This window comes from Ursus americanus, chromosome 33 (genome assembly GCF_024610735.1).
Source record: "Ursus americanus isolate L20-20 chromosome 33, mUrsAme1.1.p, whole genome shotgun sequence".
Classification (NCBI taxonomy): domain Eukaryota; kingdom Metazoa; phylum Chordata; class Mammalia; order Carnivora; family Ursidae; genus Ursus; species Ursus americanus.
The window spans coordinates 23,342,393-23,363,564 of NC_142159.1; the positions used below are offsets into that span (position 1 = coordinate 23,342,393).

General features: G+C 42.4%; 1 protein-coding gene across 5 annotated transcripts in view; it reads right to left on the minus strand.

Moving 5' to 3' along the window:
* Nucleotides 1–21,172, minus strand: part of KIF1B (kinesin family member 1B) — a 135,312-nt gene that overhangs the window by 23,219 nt on the left and 90,921 nt on the right. For 3 of the 5 annotated variants that reach the window (XM_045776836.2, XM_045776838.2, XM_045776837.2), the window contains 13 exons: nt 20,535–20,628; nt 19,353–19,501; nt 17,769–17,947; nt 16,980–17,117; nt 15,558–15,806; nt 10,264–10,382; nt 9,239–9,324; nt 8,778–8,907; nt 8,439–8,601; nt 5,304–5,394; nt 3,500–3,618; nt 2,820–2,875; nt 894–1,002 (listed from right to left, as the gene is read on the minus strand). In XM_045776836.2, the coding sequence (XP_045632792.2) occupies nt 894–1,002; nt 2,820–2,875; nt 3,500–3,618; nt 5,304–5,394; nt 8,439–8,601; nt 8,778–8,907; nt 9,239–9,324; nt 10,264–10,382; nt 15,558–15,806; nt 16,980–17,117; nt 17,769–17,947; nt 19,353–19,501; nt 20,535–20,628 (1,682 nt within the window). The remainder of the gene's footprint in view (nt 1–893; nt 1,003–2,819; nt 2,876–3,499; nt 3,619–5,303; nt 5,395–8,438; nt 8,602–8,777; nt 8,908–9,238; nt 9,325–10,263; nt 10,383–15,557; nt 15,807–16,979; nt 17,118–17,768; nt 17,948–19,352; nt 19,502–20,534; nt 20,629–21,172) is intronic. The other 2 variants (XM_045776840.2, XM_045776839.2) reach the window with 1 other exon arrangement.

Consider the following 21,172-nt stretch of genomic DNA (forward strand, 5'->3'; position numbering starts at 1 on the left):
AAAGTACAATTTCTTAAAGTAATGTCACTACTGACAATTAAATATAGGACTGATACGGCCATATCTCACACAGAGTAGGAACTCAAAAAATATTCCATGGAGATGATCGTGACGGCGGTACTCAGCATTATCATCAGGGTAACATTTATTCCCTACCCTTTATATGAACTGATAAAGCCCCTTGCCTCCGTTTCGGAATGGGATCTTTTCTGTGTGTTTTTCCAAGAGTATTTTCAAGACAACTGTGAACAACAATTACATTCACCCCTTACTCTAACACAGCTCACTCAGAGAAAGCAAGCTGATGTTGATTATTCTGATATAGGTTAACAATCCTCAACTGGGGGTGATTTGCAATGTCTGAAGACATCTGTGGTTGTCACACTGGAGGGGAGGTGCTACCAGCATCTTGTGGGTAGAGGCCAGGGATGCGGCTCAATGTCCTACAGGACAGTCCCCCCTGACAAAGGTTATTATCCAGACCAAAACGGTGCCAAGGTTGAGAAGCCCTGGTCTAAAGAAACATTCTGCCCCCAATCCTCTCACTGAGATTATTAAGGTAAGTCCTGACTATATTATGTGCAATATGCTTCTGACCCCCTTTACTTTGATGCTGATGGAATCCGCTCTGTACGTTTTCTTTCCCCATACGGAGTGCCAGTCTCTGTGTCCTTGCTGTTGCTAATACTAAGGCAAATTCTTACTCTGGACGGTCATTTCTTTGACAAACATCTAATTCAAAGAATAATACCAACACCACCAAAAATTCAATTCAAAACTGGAATTCAACAGTGACAATGATTCTTTAACCTGAATATGAGGAAACTCAAAATTACGTTTTCTAACTTTGAAAAACTTAGCCTTTGTTTAAAAATTTAGAAAGTTGGACTTACTCTCCTGTAGGCTCCAGTTCACTGATCTCAAACCAAACCAGAAGATCATACTTGCTCATGCTCTGGCCAAGGCTGGTTTTGCTCATGGTGTTTAACTTAGTAGCTGGAACTTTAAAAAGTTTTTAGAAAATGTCAAAATATGGTCCAAGTCTACTTAGTAAAAGCATAAGCTCTTTAAGGACACACTTGGGAAAGGTAACAAGAGTAGAAGACCCAGATAAACGTCACCATCTACGACATTAGTGCCTCTAAATTCAGAGAACTGGGAAAATGGAGAGTTGGTATCTTTCTCCCTCTGAGCAAACAGTATCTATTGACAAGAAAACAGGTTTTGCACAGAGTAAATGTGCTCACAAAACCATTCAAAAACCTTCCTTAGACTCTCCTATTTTTGGGCATGCTGAGCATGGAAATGATGTGGGAGAGACAATGTGGGCAGAGCCTCACACCTCACGGGGTCTCCTCAAAGCTGGAGTGCATGAGGGAAGACCTGTGCTCCAGCCCGGTGGTTCCCAAACCTGCAAAAGGGATCTTAAACCGAAGCCCAGGCAATTAAATGACAATCTCCATGGGTGGGACCCAGTCTGCTGAGAGGACTGAAATCCCTCCAGGTGATTCTAATGTGCACGTTCTCTGCTCAGAACCTGGGAGCACTGGAGTGAGAGTCCAGTGACTTGGGATCTACTACTATTCAACTGCAACCATAAGGCGACTTTGGTTGAGTCGCTTAATCTCTGGAAGTACGTCTCCTCATCTACAAAAAGTAGATTCGAATATTTAGCCTGCCATCTTAAAAAGGTATCGTGATGACCCACTGACACGAGGTACCTAAAGGGACCTTATGACCCATATAGTATAGTCAAATATTAGCCTATCTGCACTATTCACTCCAGCTGAATTCCACATGAGTTGGTGCTGCTAGTCAAGAAAAAAATTAGTGTCACTGACTCTGGTAGTTATCGGAGGGCCAAAAAGCAAAATCTGAAGCATTAAAAAAACCCACCTACTAGTAAAAATCTTTAAAATTAAAGAACCATTGCCAAGAATCCAAGTGAACAAACATATGGGAGATTCCCGCCAGCACCCTCGGGTGATGTGAAAAAGGCACAAGCAGACAAGGTGTGTCCTCACATCTCTCCAAAGGAAACGTATTCTGGACAATGTGCTAGACCCTAGATGCGGTTCAAGCAGCAAACAGCAGTGCCAGTGTTTCCTACACAGAGAGCCAGGCTTCAGAGTAAGTCCCTGAGGACGGTTCTACATCTAAGGCAGAGCTCAGTCAGCTACTAACCATCTCGTTTGGGTGCCCTCTCACTCTGGCAGCCTGGAACTGGCAGAGAGAGAAAAGGCAGCCCTGGGTCCGCCCCCTCCTGGAAGGTGGCAACAGCGCTGGAAGCAAGTGCATTGGCGTGCTCAGAAAATGCGTCCAACACATGCGCATTCACATAGTCCGCTATGAGAAACCGAACCAGTTCAATCTTTCTCTCATGGTCTGAAGGCAGGATGGAGAGCGGGAGTACGGAGGTGGAGAACAAGTACAGGGTGGGGGCGGGGGGGAAGGTGGCAAGTGGGCAATGAGGAAAAAGGATGAAAATAAAGAAAAAGCAAAACAAGATGAATGAACATGCAGAATACATATGATAAGCAAAGAAATGCCCAATCACCCAACAGTTAGGAGGAGCTGCATATAAAGCAGAGAGATTTAGGAAGAGGGAGTTTATCAAAATCTCCAATAAGAAGACCAGAGAGTTGGCAGGGAAGGAGCCCTATCGTTTCTTAACTTATTTAAATCAGGAACCAAGAATTCCAGTTCCTGCTAGACACAGGAATATGTAAGGATACACGGGAGTGGAACGGGCATGTAAAAATGATTTCTGTCTGAAAAGCCATCAGAATAAGAGCCGTGTCACCCAGAGAAGGGCTCACCTGGCTTGGAGAGCGGCATGGGCGGAGGGAAGAAGCGACGAGATGGCTGAGGTGGGCTGCAAAGTAAGGAAACAAAGTTCAAGGCTGAGAAAGGGTCCCATGTTGACATTAATGGCATGTTTAAAACCCCTCTAGAAACAGATCATTTGCACTTTCAGATAAGGCATGATATCAGACATCAGACATAATCCCACAAAGTGAAACTGAGGCTCAGATATTTTAATAAAAGTCCCCTGTGGATCTTAGCTAGTAAGTGCAATATGAGAAATGTTCTGTTAACACCAACACTCTGCCACCACCCAAAGGCCCCACTGTTGCTCTCCTCACCAACTGTGATGTCTCCACCTATCTCATGCTCCCTAAAGTTCTGGGTAGTGACAAATAATTACACACAAGCCTCATGTTTTATCCCCACACTTTCTAAGCTGTTTGAAGTCTCTTCCTACAGAAGAGATGGTACTCCAGATCAGCTGGGCAAAATTCAATGTGCTTTACCTATAATGAGTGGTTCAGTGGGTTACAAAAAAGGTGGTGATGTTTCTAAAGAGGAAACACCAGGTAACATAGAAAACTGTTCTTCGGTTATCTTAATTCCTTAAAAGATTTCTTCCTTCCCGGCAAGCGGGGATAGGAGTAACAACAAGACGAACAACAAGAATCTTTGCTTCTCTGGTTCAAACCTGTTAAGCTCCTGTCCTTGCAGATGAAGTGGGTGCTGCTGATAATGCCCAAAGACTTCAAATACTATCGGCTTGGTTTTGATATATTCCACAAATGATTCAGTGACCTCCACTGCAATCTAGTAAGGAAGAAAGCCAAGATAGATTAAGCAAAGAATGATTGTAACAAACACACACGTTTGGTGCAATCAGAATTTTAGCACTTTTGAGTAGCCAGTATGTGCTGGGTATTTGACTCTGCAGGCCTCCCACACCAAGACAGGGGCTCCTCCCCGGTTTTTCTTCTAAAGCAAATTTACCGAGTTCTAGGCCTTCAAGACCCTCCATCATCTGCCCCTTCACACACTTACTGTTTAGGCACAAACTCACCCGCTGCTCCTCCTGCCTGCGCTTCGCTCCCCTGTGGTGCCTGAGGACTGGCCCAGGCTACAGCTCTGCCTGGAAGGCCTGCCCCCGTCTCTGTGCCTCTAAGTCATTCCCATACTTCAAGTCCCGGATTTAATAGTAACAACAGTGAGAAAAACATGACTATTGACCAGGCACCAGGTACAATACCAAGTTCAACCACCTTTACTATTACACCATATCCTTCAGGAAGTTCCCCACCTCCTTTTTCCACCCAACATAACTCAAAGTATCCTTCTATTAATGGAAATAACCTTCCCTTCTTTCTACTCCCTTTGCATTTAAGGAATACCTTTCTAGATCGTGCGCTACTGCTGTTCACATATGCATTTTATTTCCCCTAAGCTCTTGGGGGCATAGTCCTCTGTGATTCATCCTCACTCCCCAGCCGGGCCAGGCACAGTCCTTATGCACACTATCCCAATGAATATTTATCAGATACATGCATGCTTATATTCATGCAATTAAACGTTAAAAAAGAAAACAGGGTGTTTTGTGTTTGCTGTTCCATTTTCAGTGTTGTCCTTTCTGCTCGTACTTTAGAGAGTGGATATGGTTAGCAAGATAATGAGAGTGTTTCCTGTCGTGGTGAAGATCCTGGACACCAGAGCCACACTGCTCTGGGCTTAAACCCTAACTCTGCCTCTTCCTAGCTCTGTCACCGTAGTGAGTGACTTTAACTGCTCTGTGCCTGTTATCTCAGCTGTCATACGGGGGTTATGATGGTCTATGGTATAAAGGTGAGGATTAAATGAATGAAGACACACAAAAGGCATTCAGAACAGTGACTGACACGAAATAAGCTCTCAAAGAATGTTAGCTATTGTGATGAGGACCATGACTTTGAACAGAGTCTCGGTGACCCTTCCTAGAAGAGACGGAAGGCCTGTTGTCTTACTCCACAAATGAAAGCTATAAGGGGCACTAATGGATTCATCATACCATCAGCTGCAAGGAAAAGAGACTGCATCTTAATTTAGCTACGAAAGATAATTTAATTTTTTCTACAGCTAAGCAATCTAAGAATCTTATAGTTTAAAGGACAACACGTTAAATTTAACAAAACTCACTAAATGCACTTATTTTTCTAGGAAGGAAACACTAGAAACAACTCACTACGTTCAAACTGATGGAACATTTTATTGGCAGCCCAACCCCCACACCACTCATGGGGCCCATTGTAACTCGGAGAAGGCTGGCCACTCAGTCCACTGAGGATTACCTCACTGCTTGGGCCACTCCCTCCATTGTCTATTCTCACCACAAAGCAGCTTGGATAATCCTCCTTCCAGGGCTGAGAAAGCCAACGGCCACCCACACAGGATGACTGCCTAACACCAGCCTCTCAAACAACCCCCAGACCTGCAGTGCATTTGGCAAAAATGTCCATGTCACTTACATTCTGCACGTGATAAAAGCCCAGAGGACTTCCTCTGCCGTTGTTTTTGAGGGGCTCAGTGGAGAATGCTTCATCATGGCGATGCAAAAAGCTTAATAAAAAAATAAGACACACGAATTTCGCATTACACAGTTTCATCAAGATCCATGTTTTAAGAACCTGACTTGCCGGGGTGCTTGGGTGGCTCAGTCGGTTAAACATCCGACTCTTGATTTCAGCTCAGGTCATGATCTCGGGGTCGTGAGATAGAGCCCCGAGTTGGGCAGGGAGCCTGCTTAAGATTCTCTCTTTCTCTCCCTCTGCCCCCTCCGACCACCCCCCTAAAAAAAAAAACAACAAAAAAAAGAACTTGACTTGGATCCTATGGAAAGCAGCAGACTACTTAAGCAGAGTCTTTAACTGAGTCAAGTAATTTGCAGTTTCTTGTAATATACATTTTCCATTATCACTCAGATACCATTTTAGATTTTATTTCAAAAATGGCTGAAATATTAACTGACCCTGACCGACATGACATGGACACATATGCAAGAATATCTGAGAGAGCATCAAGAGCGAATTCAGTGAATTCCTATCTCTTTGTAGGAACATTTTTTTTACTGAGAATAAAAATTATGAAATCATTTCGTGAAGAAAAGATCTGGCAGATTCAAGCTTCCATAAGGTAGTACTAAAGCCTGTGTTTGGTGTTCTTGCCTAGGAAGAGTCTCTGATGACCTGCAAAGATTAAAATGTCACCTCTTCCTGGAAGCCTTCCCTGACTCACCCAAACAGTCATGTCTTCCCACAGCACTAGGGACCCATTTTTCTTCAACAGCAATGGTTTCACTCTTTGTCATAATGTATTTATATTCCTGTCTCCCTGAAAGACAGTGAGTATCTCCTATAGTGCTCCAGATATAGAAATAGTCCTGAAATATTTGTGAAGCAGTAAACTACGTTTATTTATTCTCACAGAAAGTGAGTTTTTTACTTCTCTCTCCCTCCCTATTAGTCTGAAATAAACAGAGTAGAGAATTAAAGAATACTGAATACAAAGATTTACTCCCAGAGAGAAGTATCTGTCAGAAGGGCATCCCACACCCCACAAGAAAAAAGGGGGAAAAGGGAATACTTTGAATAGGGTAGAGAAACCAGGATTATGAACTCCCTGTCTTCCACATCAGTTCACTGAGTCTGAGGACAGCAGTGTGCTTTTGTCCCGCACTCCCTGTCCCATGCCACCTGTTACTAGCACTGAAGCAGTCCGTACTACAGGTACCTCCTTCTATTTGCTTTCTTTCCTCTCACTCTTCTTACGCCTCTCTCTCCTTTTTGTACTTTTTTTAAAAAAGATTTTATTTATTTGAGAGAGAGAAAGAGAGCTCATGAGAGAGCACAAGCAAGGGGAGGGATTCAGGGAGAGGAAGAAGCAGACTCCCCGCTAAGCAGGGAACCTGACTTAGGGCTCGATCCCAGGACCCCAGGATCATGACCTGAGCCAAAGGCCGACGCTCAACCGACTGAGCCGCCCAGGTGCCCCTCTCCTTCTTGTACTTCTTACTCTCTTTTTTTCCTTCCAATTCTTTCCTCTCCAGACCATAAGCTGTATGTGCCAGGGGCATTACTTGATTTGTGATCCTCACTCCTCAATGCTCTGATTAGAGCAGGTAAAACATCCTGGGGCTCCACACTGGTGACGCATGAAATCATTCATACTGCTCGACAGCTGTGTCTTCTCTATATGGGCCAGACGAGAGTTTGTAAAAGCTCGAGAAGAATCTGAGCCTTCTTTCAGTATACAATGCCCTCTTCTCCAGAGCTGACACCAGGTGGAGATGGTGCTCCCTTGCTGGAGATTTTAGGACAAAAGATCGACATAACATTACTGGCATTTCAGATGCCAGTTAACCAAATGGGTCTTTTCCATAAAATATTGCAGTTGCAGGGCACCTGGGTGGCTCAGTCAGTTAAGTGTCTGCCTTCGGTCCAGGTAATCATCTTGGGGTCCCGGGACTGAGCCCCACGTCGGGCTCCCCGTGCAGTGGGGAGTCTGCTTCTCCCTTTCCTTCTGCCCCGCCCCCCTGCTCATTCCCTCTCTCTCTCAAATAAAATCTTAAAAAAAATATTTCAGTTGCCTAACTAGTATAATAATGAAAGCTCAAAGCAAATGGATCATCTAGCCAACTCCACCCCCCCATGTTAATTTAGGGCTACTAGTGAAAACACACTGAATGGGCAAAATCAACACTGGATAATCGATAATACTTCAACAACTGTGAGTTATAGAAAATGATATTAGTGGCTTACTATGCAGTAATCACATTTGATTGGGGACTTGGCAAAAATCTCCATAAAGGCAGTGCTTTGTCAACTGTATTAGGACCCCTAGGAAGGCAGAGGGACACATTCTGAGAAAGAGGGATGGCAGAACTCAAGAGCAGCCTCCTGGTGGCGCCAGGGGCCAAATGCGGACTTGAGGAACGAGCCGAGTGAGACAGCACTCTGGACTGTGGCCCTTCACAAGGCCTGAAAAGATATACTGATGTCTGGAGATATTAAAACTGAAGACTGTCAAAAAAAGTGTTTTCCAAGGGGGCTCATGAGAAGAAAAACTCCAGAGTTCCAGACGGTTATAGGATAGAAAGAGCTTGTAAATGGCTAAGGAATGAAACCTGTCACATCTTCTCTACATACCAGTTACTTTTCAGTTGACCTGGAATTTTACTGCTGTTTATATTATATAAATTTTTCCCCCCAAGTATTGAACAGGCATAACTGGTGCCTAGATAATTCATGGCCTTCAGATTTGTTTATTAGTAAGATATTTGCCCATGAAGAGCATTAAAAAGACAAATAAACAGGCCTATCTACACAGATCCTATATTTCCAGCAGAAGGGGACAGGCCACAGTGGAACCCTCTTAGCGGGATGCATGGTCACACTCCTCTCCACAGTGAACTCTATTTCGTACCATTCTAGGTTTCTGGTTCTTACTCCCCCCTGGAGTAAAGAAAGCCGTTTTATTTCAGAAACTGGTAGTTGTTTCCCTCTTGAGAGTGTTAACACCTCACATATGTCAAGTAGAGCACTGGGTGGTGCACAAAGGATGTCCCCTGGGTCAAGAGCTAGGTAGGCAGGCAGAGGGGGGCTTACTTGAACTGACAGAAGATGTCTGCATACTCGGGGAGGATCCCACTGGCCTGCAGCACAGTTACTCGGAAAGTGAAGGCACTGCCCAGTTTCAGGTGGTTGCCGATCTCTTCAGAAAACCCTTCCATGACCATCTTACCGTCCAGCAAAGTGCCTGACTTCAAATCTAAAGAGGGTCAAATGAACACACATATGGTTCAAATATGGCACAGACCACCTTTCAAAGAGGAGAGGAGGGCATTCTTTCCATTCCTAGTCAATGACAGCAACGACTCCCTTGACGGTGGTCAATGTTTTGCCCCCTTTGAGAATGTCCCCAGTCACAGTAAACTGTCTACATACCCAAGTCATTCATTCGATTGACTTCTTCTGGAGGAGTGATGACCTCAGAACTCTGACCCTGTCCTTCCACAATCCTCAGTTCCTCCATGGACAGCCCAGAACGAGTCATTGCAACTGAAGAAAAGTCACTCTGAAACCAAGGCAGGGGCAGGTAGACGATCCAGCAGCACAACAGCGCGTTCCCCGCAACCTCCCAACTTATGTCTATTTGCCCGACAAGTAACGGTGACTGGAAAGTTATGTGGAGTAAGAGGTGCCTGAGAAAAGGCAATACGATGAAACAGAAGTAGCTTTACCTCTGTAATTGTTAGACACGTCCTGTGCCCTACGGAACAAACCCGTGGTTACCTATCTCTTGTGGTTCTAGGCAGAAGAACTGTTTTCCAGTGCACGTCCTCCTTACAAACCTGTCTTCTACTTTTTCCTTCTATGAGTTTTTCTCTCCCTGGAAGGCTTCTCACCTGATTAAAGTACTCGTTATCAAAAGATATTTTGGCTGTTCCTGATTGGCGAATTCCGGAGCCATAATCAGGAGCTTCTTCATCCGCTAAGTAGAAAAACAACAACAAAGAGAAGGATCAAATGAGACTACTAATGTGGGCCAGAGGAATGGCTCTTGTTGGATCATGAAATGAACAGGAAAGTAGCGGAGCCTTCAGGGTTCGAGGACTTTAGTACGAGGAGATGCTAAAGAACAATCTTGTGCCAAGACAGGAAGGAAGAGCTGGAGGCAGGAAAGTCACAGGGGCTGCTTCCAACTCTGCTCAGGTATCCTTACCAACCTGCTTAGCTCAGACTCGTTAATAAAGAACCGGTTTTATTCTTGATATGGTTCAAATGTCACACCTAGAAACACCGATCCTTCACTTGGCAAGATGACGTTCAATACTACCCAGCAAATATTTGAAGGTATTCGACTGTACTTGTGGAAACTTTCATAAACTCAACCCTGGTGACCGTGCCACAGATTTCCATGGGGAAAAGCTGCAATGTCACTCCACACCGCATGGCATTTGGAAATTAAAAGAGAAAAATTACAGGAAATGGCCACATTCTTTCCCCAGAATGTAGGCTGGATCATGGAGAAGTGTAAAATATCAGAATCTTGATCCATAAACAACAAAATAGTAGTCAAAGGACCGACGTGTCTGGTACAAGTACCGTGAGAGAAAATTAAGCAAGAAAAAGTTCTGAATATCCTTTGTTGCTTCTGAGGCAGTTTTATAAATGACTTTTATAAAGTTAATCCAAGAGTTGTTCCTTATGTTAAAGGAAATCCCTTCATCCCATTACTCCAAAATAGCTGTGGCCCAGACTAAACAGAATCTATTTATGATACTGGGGAATAATAACTAAAAGGAAGCGATAAAAGCTTTCTCCAAGACAGATAAGCCATCATGCAACTGAAGTGTGGCCCACACAGAACCGGCCTGCTTTGTGTCTAGGCAAAGAACCCACAGCTCTCACCCAGAAGAGGGTCACCTACCTGCAATGGCTTGCACAGCCACACGCAGAAACCCCCGCACTTCACCTTTCTCACTGACAATGGCCACCCTATGAATCAGGGGCACAGGATACAGCAGGTTGCTCAGGTAAACAAATGCCCTAGAGACAGAAACCGGGAGACAAACATCTGAGCACCCCGCAGACAGAGAAGCTGGCGTTCAGATTTCCCGAGAGTATCTTCAGGGCTTCTGGGCCCTGTCTTAAGGTCACCTTTCTGTTCTGTACTACCAGACTGCCTCCCATTGCTTTTTCAGCACAGATAATACAGCAAGAAATGCAAATGCTTGGTAAAGCAGTTGACAAAGACCAACTTACACCAAATTACTCTGTATAAAAATGAGTAGTTAAAAAAAAATGACTGGTGTAGGTAGAAGAGTAACAATTGGAAATAGACTTTCAAGATGACTGTCCTATGGATACTGCTAAGGGTGGAGAAAAGGGAACCCACTGAAGAGCTTAACCTTTTAACATAAAGGTGTTTTATTTCTCCCAAGAGATAAAACAGAAATCAGGAGACAATAAAGGCAGGAAATGTGCCTGAAATATAGTTATAATAACTCTAAAATTTCAAGTCACAGCATTATGGAAATGCTCTAGGAAATGACTACTATTTTCAGGCAGGTGACTGACACATACAGAGAGGCTTTATAGCCAGAAGTTTCTGAGTAGCAGGCTTATAGGAGACTCTAGCTGGACATGGGGACAAATATCCAGTGAGAAGACAGCTCATCCCTAAAGGACTGCTTTTGTTCCTGGAGTCCAAAACTTAACTCAAAAATGGAAACATAAAAGGGAAGTTATAGACCTGATATTGTCTATTTCAGACAAACCAGCAGAGTCCCATCCCATTTGTACTCTTTTTACTTCTTTCATTATTTTGTAGTAATTGATTTTTTTTAACAATAAAAATGTGATCACAAAGCTTGGGCGTGTTCATTTCAACTGGTGGATCTGATACAGAATCTAGTTCCTACTGTTACTCTTGCCTTTCCACTGGGTATATGCTGATCTTTGAACACAAGGCAAGACAAAGAGTAAACATCTGCACCAAGAAATCAAACATAACTGAGTGTGACACGTATGCCTGTCTGCTGCTTTTCCTGCTCTGTATCTACATTAGAACAAAGAGAAACAGAAGGCGGAGTGAATTTGCAGGATTTCAACTCAAAGTAATGAAAAAAATACTGAAAACAGACAAAATACGCCACAGAAAAACATACGTTAATAAAACTTTAAGAGCATAAATGAAATGTGAATGAAAAGTAAAACAAAAACAACTGTAAGTAAAACACTGAATCAGATCAAATGAAGTCTACTTCCCTTTCAGTCTGCTCCAAAGGTGGGGAAGGAAAGGCTAAGAAACAGAGGTTAAAGCTTTGTTGTATAAAAATTAAAAAATGAAAAGTCTTCTAAAAAAGATTACAAACCAGACTCTCAAATATCAGCTACTGTGACAGAGTTTAAAGACTAAGAATTTGGCATACGGTACCAAATGGACTGCTTCACTTCCCCAGTCAGCACCATACAGACCACCTTTGTCTCTTAATGGCATTCCAGCCACACTTGCTCGCTTTCAATGCCTCGCTATTACAGAGTCACAGCACAGACTTGTCCCCTGCGCGAGTCCTCCCTGAACTCTACTACCCACCTCACTTCCTTTGATTTCACATCTGCAGGTCTTATTCTGAACACCGCTCTCATGACAGGTTCCCCCAGTGCTAAGTGATCTCAGTAACACACATGATTCCATCATTGCTATGATTTACATTTATGTGACTGTTTGTCTTGTCTCACCCACCAGACTGCAAACCGGTGAGAGCAGGAATCATGCCTGATTTTGCTTGCCACTGTCTACAGAGGGTCTGGCATATTTATTAAGTACACGTGACATTCAATCAACATGACTGAACATTCTATGTACATAAGTGAACAGAAAATGATTTGTCCTGTAAGTAGAAGTGGAACATTTTCCAGAAAAATGGGTTACAGCAGAAGTAGAGAAGCAAAGCCATCCAACTTTATATACTAGGCTGATTTTTCTAAGATATTCTCAAGATGGATATTAACTGTAGAAAACATGTTTAGGTTCCTAACTATGTTTAATTTGTAATAGCTGTTTTTACACTTACATCAGGAACGCCTGTTTCTAATTCTCAAAAACCTTCCCACTTGAAGGCGCTGAACGTCATGTTCACACACACATTACAACAAAGTACTGTTTGACCACACATTTAAGACAGGAACCTCCTTTCCACCTACGGCAATGGTTATTCCAAAGGTGAAAGGACAGAAAGTATTCTTGTGTATTTCCCATTTTAGAAAAGACTTCTGAAATTCTCTGGCACTGGCACGGGGGCTACACAACTGCATGGTCACTAGCCAGCTCTTCCTGTCCTATTATCAGAAGACAGTCCTTAGCCCAAAGTCAATGCCGTAGAAGCTCTCCTCTGAAGTTTTTTAATAAGCTGGAATTTTTATAAATACTCTGCATTCTTGAGAGTCCTTATACTTTGACCTAGCAGACTGAAGGAGAACAGGGATGAGAGAGGGGAAGATGTAAAGGGTATATTAGCATAAGTTCTGTGAAGTTACATCAAAAAGGGAAACAAATTTGGTCAACATAAAGATAAGACAAATCAGCATAATTATGGTTCTAGTTACAGAACACAATGTCAGTTCAGGCTTAGGTGTCAGAATAACCATCTCATATCTGCCCCCTCTTAACCCAGAAAACTAGCTTAAATATTTTACATTTCATCCCAAATTACACTGGATGGTTCATAACATCCCAGCATGCCATAAGAGAATAGCTAAAGGGACAAGCTCTTTTCATTTTCATACAAAAATTCACCAGAGGCAGCCAAGGCCAAGAAACATAACCTACAAATGGAATTTCATAAGAAACTGAAAATTTTTTCAAGTGAATTGTATTTGCAATTATGCGCCAATATGGGAAATCCAATCCTGTGAATCACAAAAACAGGAAAGAAGTTACTTCCCTTACGCACACAATGCCCACTACATGTCTGGGTGATGTTGCACAGTTATCAGTTCTGATTGTAGATGAGAGATGTAGTCAAGGGTGGAAAGTAAAGAGCTATCCTTCACTTTACTGATGGCCAGGATTTCACCTCCTCCACTAACCTCTTCCTTGAAAGTTAAACTTAGTTTTAGAACCTGGGAAGCCAAACATATATATGGAAATTACTTGAAAATCAAAGCAGACCTGATTGCTTTATACCTACACTTAAATCTGATATGATTAAAATGAATAAAACAACAGAGAAAATAATGCATATATTTTAAGCCAGTGAATGTGCATATTAAGTGGGATTCTGACTTAAGTTCTCCATACAAGTGACTCAAAATACAAATGCTTTGGAGAACTCTTAACCAGGATAGGCACTTTGCTAGCTTGGATGACAGAATCTGAAAGACAAAAAAGATCTTTAAGGATCTCTGTTTTCCTAACTCCTCATTTATACTTGAGAACCCGACGAGCCTCGGTTTAAGTTAAGCTGACGTTAGGCCCCAGACATCTCTTCGCCTCAGCGTTCTTCCTGATGTGCCATGGCAGATGAAGCTGCATCTTCCTCCCTGTGCGATGGTGCACAGCACAGACGAGCAGCATTGGAAACTGCACAACTGGCACCAGGACCAAGCAGTTTATGAACAGAAACTTGGTTCTAACTTCCAACCCTTTTAGAACACACACAGCCATAAAATAAGAAAAAGCACTATGGTCCCATTATTTGCACAAAGAACTCTGTTCTCAGTTTTAATATAAATCAGCTTCTCCGAAATTCTAAGCCTCTATTCCTGGCAATACACCAATAGAAAACAATACTCATGGCTGCATAATCCCTTAATGTTTATTCATGGAAAAACTGAAGAGATGCCCCCTCCGCTATCATAAAACCCCGAGATGGTCTAATATTAAATTACAACCCATGGTCACAATCGAGGTTTTCATGTCTACCAGAGAGCTGGTCTTTCCTTCTTTCCACTACAGTGATCCTAGGCTACAGTAGCTACTTAGTGCTTGTCAGGTGCTCAGTGTTAGAACCTTACCTCCCTACTGGGTAGGATACTTGCTGCGCTTTAATTTTTAGAGAACTGCGCTTATCTGTTTAACACTGGCATAATTCCCTATTTTTAAAGGATTCAGCAATATGTGGTTCTAACACACTGTTAAGATTCAATTTCATACCTTAAAACCTGGACATACCTTTGGTTAATCCAGCAAGTGCTGCACTGTTGATTTTGTAATAAAATTACTTCAGCATGAAGATTGGGTGTAGACAAAGACTCCAGTATGAGGAGTGTGTGCGTGAGAGCCCTGCATCACTGACAGATGGAGTCAGAGACAAGGCCTCAGTTTGGAAAACCAGACTTAACACAAAGCAGTTTCATGGAGTGCTGAACAAATATCCATTGTTGATGGTGTCAATAGATAATTTCATGAGATTCATCATTACAAAACCTATAGGTAAAATTCTGGCAGAAGCCAACGATCTACAGAGAGGCTCAGTGAAACTGGCCAAAGAAAAGCATCCATTTCAGACAAAAGGAAACTTCATGTTCCTGATTCTTTTTCTGACTCAAAGTAAAAAATAAACCTAACACTACTCCTTTATATTTACTTATTTTTTAAGATTTTTAAGTAATCTCTACGCCCAACTTGGGGTTTGGACTCAAAACCCCAAGATCAAGAGTCGCACACTCTACTGAGCCAGCCAGGCGCCCCCTATCTATCTATCTATCTATCTATCTATCTATCTATCTATCTATCTACATCTTATTTTTAAGCACCCTAACACTACTCCTGATTCCACTTTTGTCCTCTTGAGTCCTGCTGGTGTCACACATCCTTTACTCGAACCTTGGCTTTGCTCTGCTCTCCTTCTCACGTCATCCCCATATGCTTCTTCACTCATTCCTAACAAAAAGGAAGCATCAGAACATAGTAATATTCTTTGACCTTGTAATATTAGACTCTTAGCTTTAATTACTTTCTCTTCTGGGGTTTTCTCCTTCAGAAGAAATTACTGGGCAGTTTAAGACAAGGGTCCTCCACATAGAGCCTTCACACATTGCCACATGCTGTACCAAGCAGACTGCGTACCTCACAAACACTGCCTCAGGGCTCTCCCTAGCCAGATCGGCATGTCACAAATTGAATCTGCTAAGGAAAGATCATCCAAAATTGCACAAGGAGCCTCTTTAAAGCAAGAGCTGGTCCCTTTTCGCCCTTCTCACAATAACCTCACCAACCTTCCCACTAAAATGAACCATGGGGATCGGTCGTAAAACGGGTCATGCCCGTCACTGAAGAGATCTGATCCCTCCTCCGTCCCTGCGTCAGAGCCGGTGTCATCCACGAATGCCTCATCATCAAAATCCTCCATTTCATCTTGCTGCTCGTCAGCCAGCTCAGTGATGTCGGAATCGGCCGTGGAAAAAGTGGGGGAGGGTGTGCGGTCAGCAAGGCGCTCATTCACACAGCCGTGGAAAATGGGGGAGCTAGACACCAGGGAAGACGCCAAGGGACACAGCCAAGGAAGGAGAGAGGAATAGTTGGTTAAACAGGAAGCTATAGGTGTCAACAGGACAGAACCCACTGGGGAATCAACACAATAAAAGCAAGTGGAAAAGCAAAAGGATAAAATGAGCATAAATCATCTGGTTCAGGTGAAAGGGAACAAGGACTCGTCCTTAGAATAAGAAAAGCAAAGGAAATACATGAGTAGAAGATCCCAGGTAAATAGTGTGCTGTAAAAATGTTTGTATTTTCCAGTTCACACAAAAAGATCAGCAGCCAGGCCTCAAAGGAGCCATTCAACATTTGGTGAAATAAAAAGGTTTAGATCTTTATTCCAATCCCCACTTCATCTCGGAGCAGAAAACAAAATGGATGGAATGGTATATGGCAAAGCAAGTATGTGCCTTGCTTGGATAAGATGTGTTTGGCCAATTCAACTCTTTAGAAACACCCCACTATCAGAGTGGAATGGAACAGAGTAACTTCATTTCTACAAAATACTATGACTTCAGCTCTTCCTTTCCTCCTAGTTCCTTTAAAACTGCCAGAAAAATTTTGCAACTGAAAAACAATTCAAATTCCGAAATTAAGCTCAAAACCTACATCTCTCTGCTTTTTAAATTCTAAACCTCTAAGAACTTGGACTCAGTATGGATTCACAGGGGCACTACTTGTTTTCATTACATGTTGAAATTTATGTATACACAAAAGAGGCTCAGGCAGATGACCAAGAAATGCAGTTGGCTCACCCTTGGCAAAGACTAATGTGAGATAAATTGCCTTAAAAAAAAAAAAAATGAGGACATGTCGGGTCAAGGAGAGGTTGCAGGCTGGTAAGCTGTAAGTCATACTATGATTTTAAACTGTGCGGGATACAGACACAGGTTTTCTTTTTCTTTTAAATCTATCCTCTTCAACTGTAAGAGGCAGGGAAGGCTGTCAATTACTCTGGATGAAAGATGAGACTTAAGTACACACACTGAATGAAACGAAGGGAAGTATACCAGATGACACAGTGGCTGTGTCTGAGTGGATAAGATTATACATGGAGCATTTTTGCACACTTTTCTTTTAACTTTCTGTAATATCTGCTGAGGTTTTTAACAAGCTCATTCACTATTTAAAAAGAAGACATTGATGCAATCATTACGTACCTTCCTACTAGTTTGAACCAATGGAACCGATCATAAAACGGATCGCTGCCAGTCACGGTGGCTTCGCTTTCATCCTGGGCACCGGAGGCCATCTCGCCTGCCCTGTCATACATCTCTCGCATCAAATCCAGCCTCTGCCTGCATAAGCATAAAGTGCACAGGCTTAATATCATGAGGTTGCAGTCAAATTTCACTTTGGAAGTATTTTCCATGCAAGATTAAAAACAAAAAAGCTGCTCCCACCACTTAATGATATTAAAAAAGAAAAAGGCCAAAAGTACAGAAACTCAAAACACTCAATATCCAAAGTGTCTGAGTCTAGAGACAAGCCACCAAAAGTAAAAAAATGGACACCTAACCTCTACCGAACCATAATCTCAAATATACTGTAACAGTAGAAAATACCTCACCATGTTAAAAGCAAAGGAAAGCACATTATAACTTCCCTGGTTATGACTGATCATCAGATCCAGAACAAAAAAGATAAATAATCACTAGACCCAAGACAGAAATAGGTATCTTGAGACTGGAACATTTAAAATGTAAGAGGTTCTATGGAGGGTAAATTTAAATCCTATCTACAAATGACAACGGTGCTAGCAGAGTGGGATTCATTCACTTGGAAGAAGATCGACGGACAGTAGTATCACTGGTGAGCAACAGCATTTAGCACCACAGAAAAGGAAGCAACAGTGACATCAAACAGCAAAGAGCTCGGGAGAGCCCACCTGAGCAATTCATTATTATTTCCTAAATAAACAACTGGCTTTATGAGGAATGTTTTCATACTTGAGTTTCTCCAAAGACCAATAATGTGTCGCTCCATTCTTCAGATCCTGGACTTCTACTGCCACGACAGTGCGAGGGAAAGGCCTGTCTTCATGAGTTTTTTCCATCTCAGTGGGAAGTAATTCCGGAGGCAAAGGGGAGTACAACGTGTCCGTCAGCAGGACAAACTGAAACTGCACCTGTGTGGAAAGAAGAAACCATCCAAATGGCCTTTATATTTTCAGCAAGTCAGCTTCAGACATGAGGCGATATAATCATGCCCCACGGGACAGAGGTCAAATGTGTAGTATGTGCTCAATGAACAGCTTGTGATTAACTGGGGGAAAAATGGCCACTTGTATACTAGTTGTAGTGAATAATCCTAATTTCAAATTAAGCTATTTACAGACTTTGTGCTTCTGGTGTGGTGCAGTGTTTTTACACAAACTAAAATCTCAGTACATATATTTTGGTTGACTGAATTTACACAAGAGAACAAAAGTCGGACCCATGAGGACATCTCTAGCTGCTCACGGAGCGGGGGAGGAAATGTCACAGTTGGTTTTCTGTCCTAAATTCAAGAATCACAAGTGCTGCTCCTGAAAGTGCTTACCACACGGTAAGTGCTTCGCGTGCACCATGTCACTGATTTCTTGCTACCACCTCATATTTTCACCCACAAATATTAAGCAAATGCTAAGTACAGCAGCAAGAAGAAAACACATAGTCCCCTGCCTGCATTTCGTCTACCTGAAGAGAGGGGTAAAAATGAAATGGGTTGCTGAGATTTAATGAAGAAGGTATCTTACCCTATTTTACAGACCAGAATATAGCCCTACGGGAAGAGAATGAATCTCCCCAAGGTTGAGCAGTCTGTGCTCTTTCCTGCCATGTGATACTGCCCCCCGCTGTCATCCTGTAGCCTCCAGACCACTCAACAGTGGGACGTACAGAACAATCAATCTAAGATGTGGCATGACGTTCTGGTAATGAGGAAAATCAGTGACATTTACTGCCTTTTACCATGTCCAAGAGCTATTTCAGCTCTTTACATCTACTCCTTCTTTCACGCCTCATAGAACCGTAGGTGGCAGGGGCCGCTGCCAAGCCCATCCTGAGGGAATGAGGGAATGGAGGCACAGGGCCCTTAGGGTCAACACACGAGGAGCACTGGAACTGGAGCCTGGCTGAGTGCAGAGGGCCTGTCCACTGCATACACCTGCCTCTCAGACCCTAGAGCAGGAAGGGAACTTAGGACTTACAGGTGCAAATGTAATGGTAGAAAACTAAAAGAAAATTGAGATTTTCAGGAAGGCAAGACTAGCATTCTCCTATTAATATGTTTCCTAGCTCTTGTCAGAATACAGTTTCCTCAGTTGTAAATAAGATAGAAAACACATTATTTTTTAAATGTTGTGTAATAAATATTTAATGAGTACCTACTATGTTCCAGGCATGTATGGTAAATAAAGGCGTATAACACCCTGTTTCACAGCAAACCGCCACTGAGTTCACCCAAGGGAAAGGCTAGCTCAAGATGAGAGCCATGAGCCCCCCGAGAGTCATCTGCAGTCCAGATGACCCACGGCCTCCCGCCCTGCATACCTTCTTCTTCAGTTCCACACTGATGGCGTTGGCCTCCTTCAAGTAAACAGCATTGCCCCAGAGTAAGTCCCTTAGTGAAGTAAACTGGTGAGACTTCCACTTCCGGAAGGCCCACTGGGCCAGCTCAAATTCATGTTGTGTCCAAGGAGCTGAAGGAGCAAATGGAGCGTAACAAATGGTGACCTCATAACTATGCAGAAATTACACCTCCCCTCCACCTCATCTCTCTAATAAGGTTAGAGTATTTCCCATGTTTCTCCATTCAGCTGCTTTTGTTTTCTGCTTTTCAGTAAAGCTCACTAAATTCTGTTGATATTATGAAGATAGTATATACATTTTAGAAAACCTAAAAAAATCCTATTTAAAACAGTGCATGAAAGAAAAAGACTTCTCTTTTTAAATAAACATATACATTTAATACATGGCTTATAATAAAGAAGAACCCTCCAGTATATTGTACAACTTCATATATATCTATTTTTCTTGCTAGTACAAGAAATAAAAAGGTCATATTTTACTTTGATATTAAAAATAATGAATTTAGTACATAAATTAGAGCTTCTCCAAAGTTAATCTAAAGACTTGAGGTTACTGGGAGGTTGGGTAGAGAAACAAAATGTGATCAATATTCATACTGTATTATAAGGCAATAGCAAACAATTAAAGTCCTGATTCAGCTAAGAAATTCTGAAAAACTTACGGCAGGTAGGCATGACTAAGCAGTATGATTAGAAATCTGCCAGAAATGGCTTTAATATACATTAATATATTCCAAAGTCCTTTCTGGGTAATCCTGGGCATAAATCATAGATCAGCAAATAAAAGAGTATCTTAACAAAGATTAAGGTCTGTATTTATCTGCAACGCATACACGAGCTTCACATGTACAGTAATTTGAGACAGTGTATGTAAACTGCCCAAGAGATCTCTATAAAGACCAAGCTAAGAAATCTTGTATTCTAAGGAACACAATCAGCCCCCACTCCCACCTCAGAGAGCACAGCCTGTGTTCTCAGCATTGAGAATCTTTTGAATCACCTTTAAACTGGCTCGGTAAAAAAATCAATAAATGGTAGTAGGGTCAACTATGATCAAATGCAGCTTTGATCACAGGTGAAAGGCTAATCTGATAGTACAGAACCAAAAGCTATACAGAAGGAAGTTTCCATCTCCAGATTTCACCTTCTTCCTCTTCTTCCTCCTCTTCCGTTGTCTCTGCAGCAAGGGAGCGGGTCTCAACCTGCTTCTGCAAGGCCTGCAACTTACTCTCATAGTCCTGGATGAAAAGAGAGGAGAGGACATGTGGGAGAGGGAGGAAGTGGACGGAGGGGAGGAGGAATGAGAGCAGTGTTGGGGAAAGCAGAGAAAGCAAAAGATAAAAAAGAAGACAGAGGCAGGAAACAACAATAAAGAGACATACAGAGAAATTTGGGAAAAACCCACAAAGCACACAAAATAGTCTGTAAGGGGTAAATGCTGAGGAAAGCGAACTGCAGTCTCTTTCTACTCCCTCAGACTCAAGAGTTCTTTATTTAGGGTTGAGTTCCAGACAGGGGGGCTCTGAGGGGAAAAACACATGTATCCCTTAAATTTATTTAATAGTAGTATTTAAGTAGTATCTTCACACATCAGGGAATTCCAGAAAAAAACCCAATACTGGAAAATTCACCAATACCACCAACAGTTCTGATTATCTAGCTGTCTGGATGGGAACCGTGGACTCTGAACTCTCTGTGGATGAAATGTTACTATTTTTGCAGCTATAGGATACAGCCTTCAGGTAACTGAAAGATCACAGTGCTATTAGGGCCAAAATAATC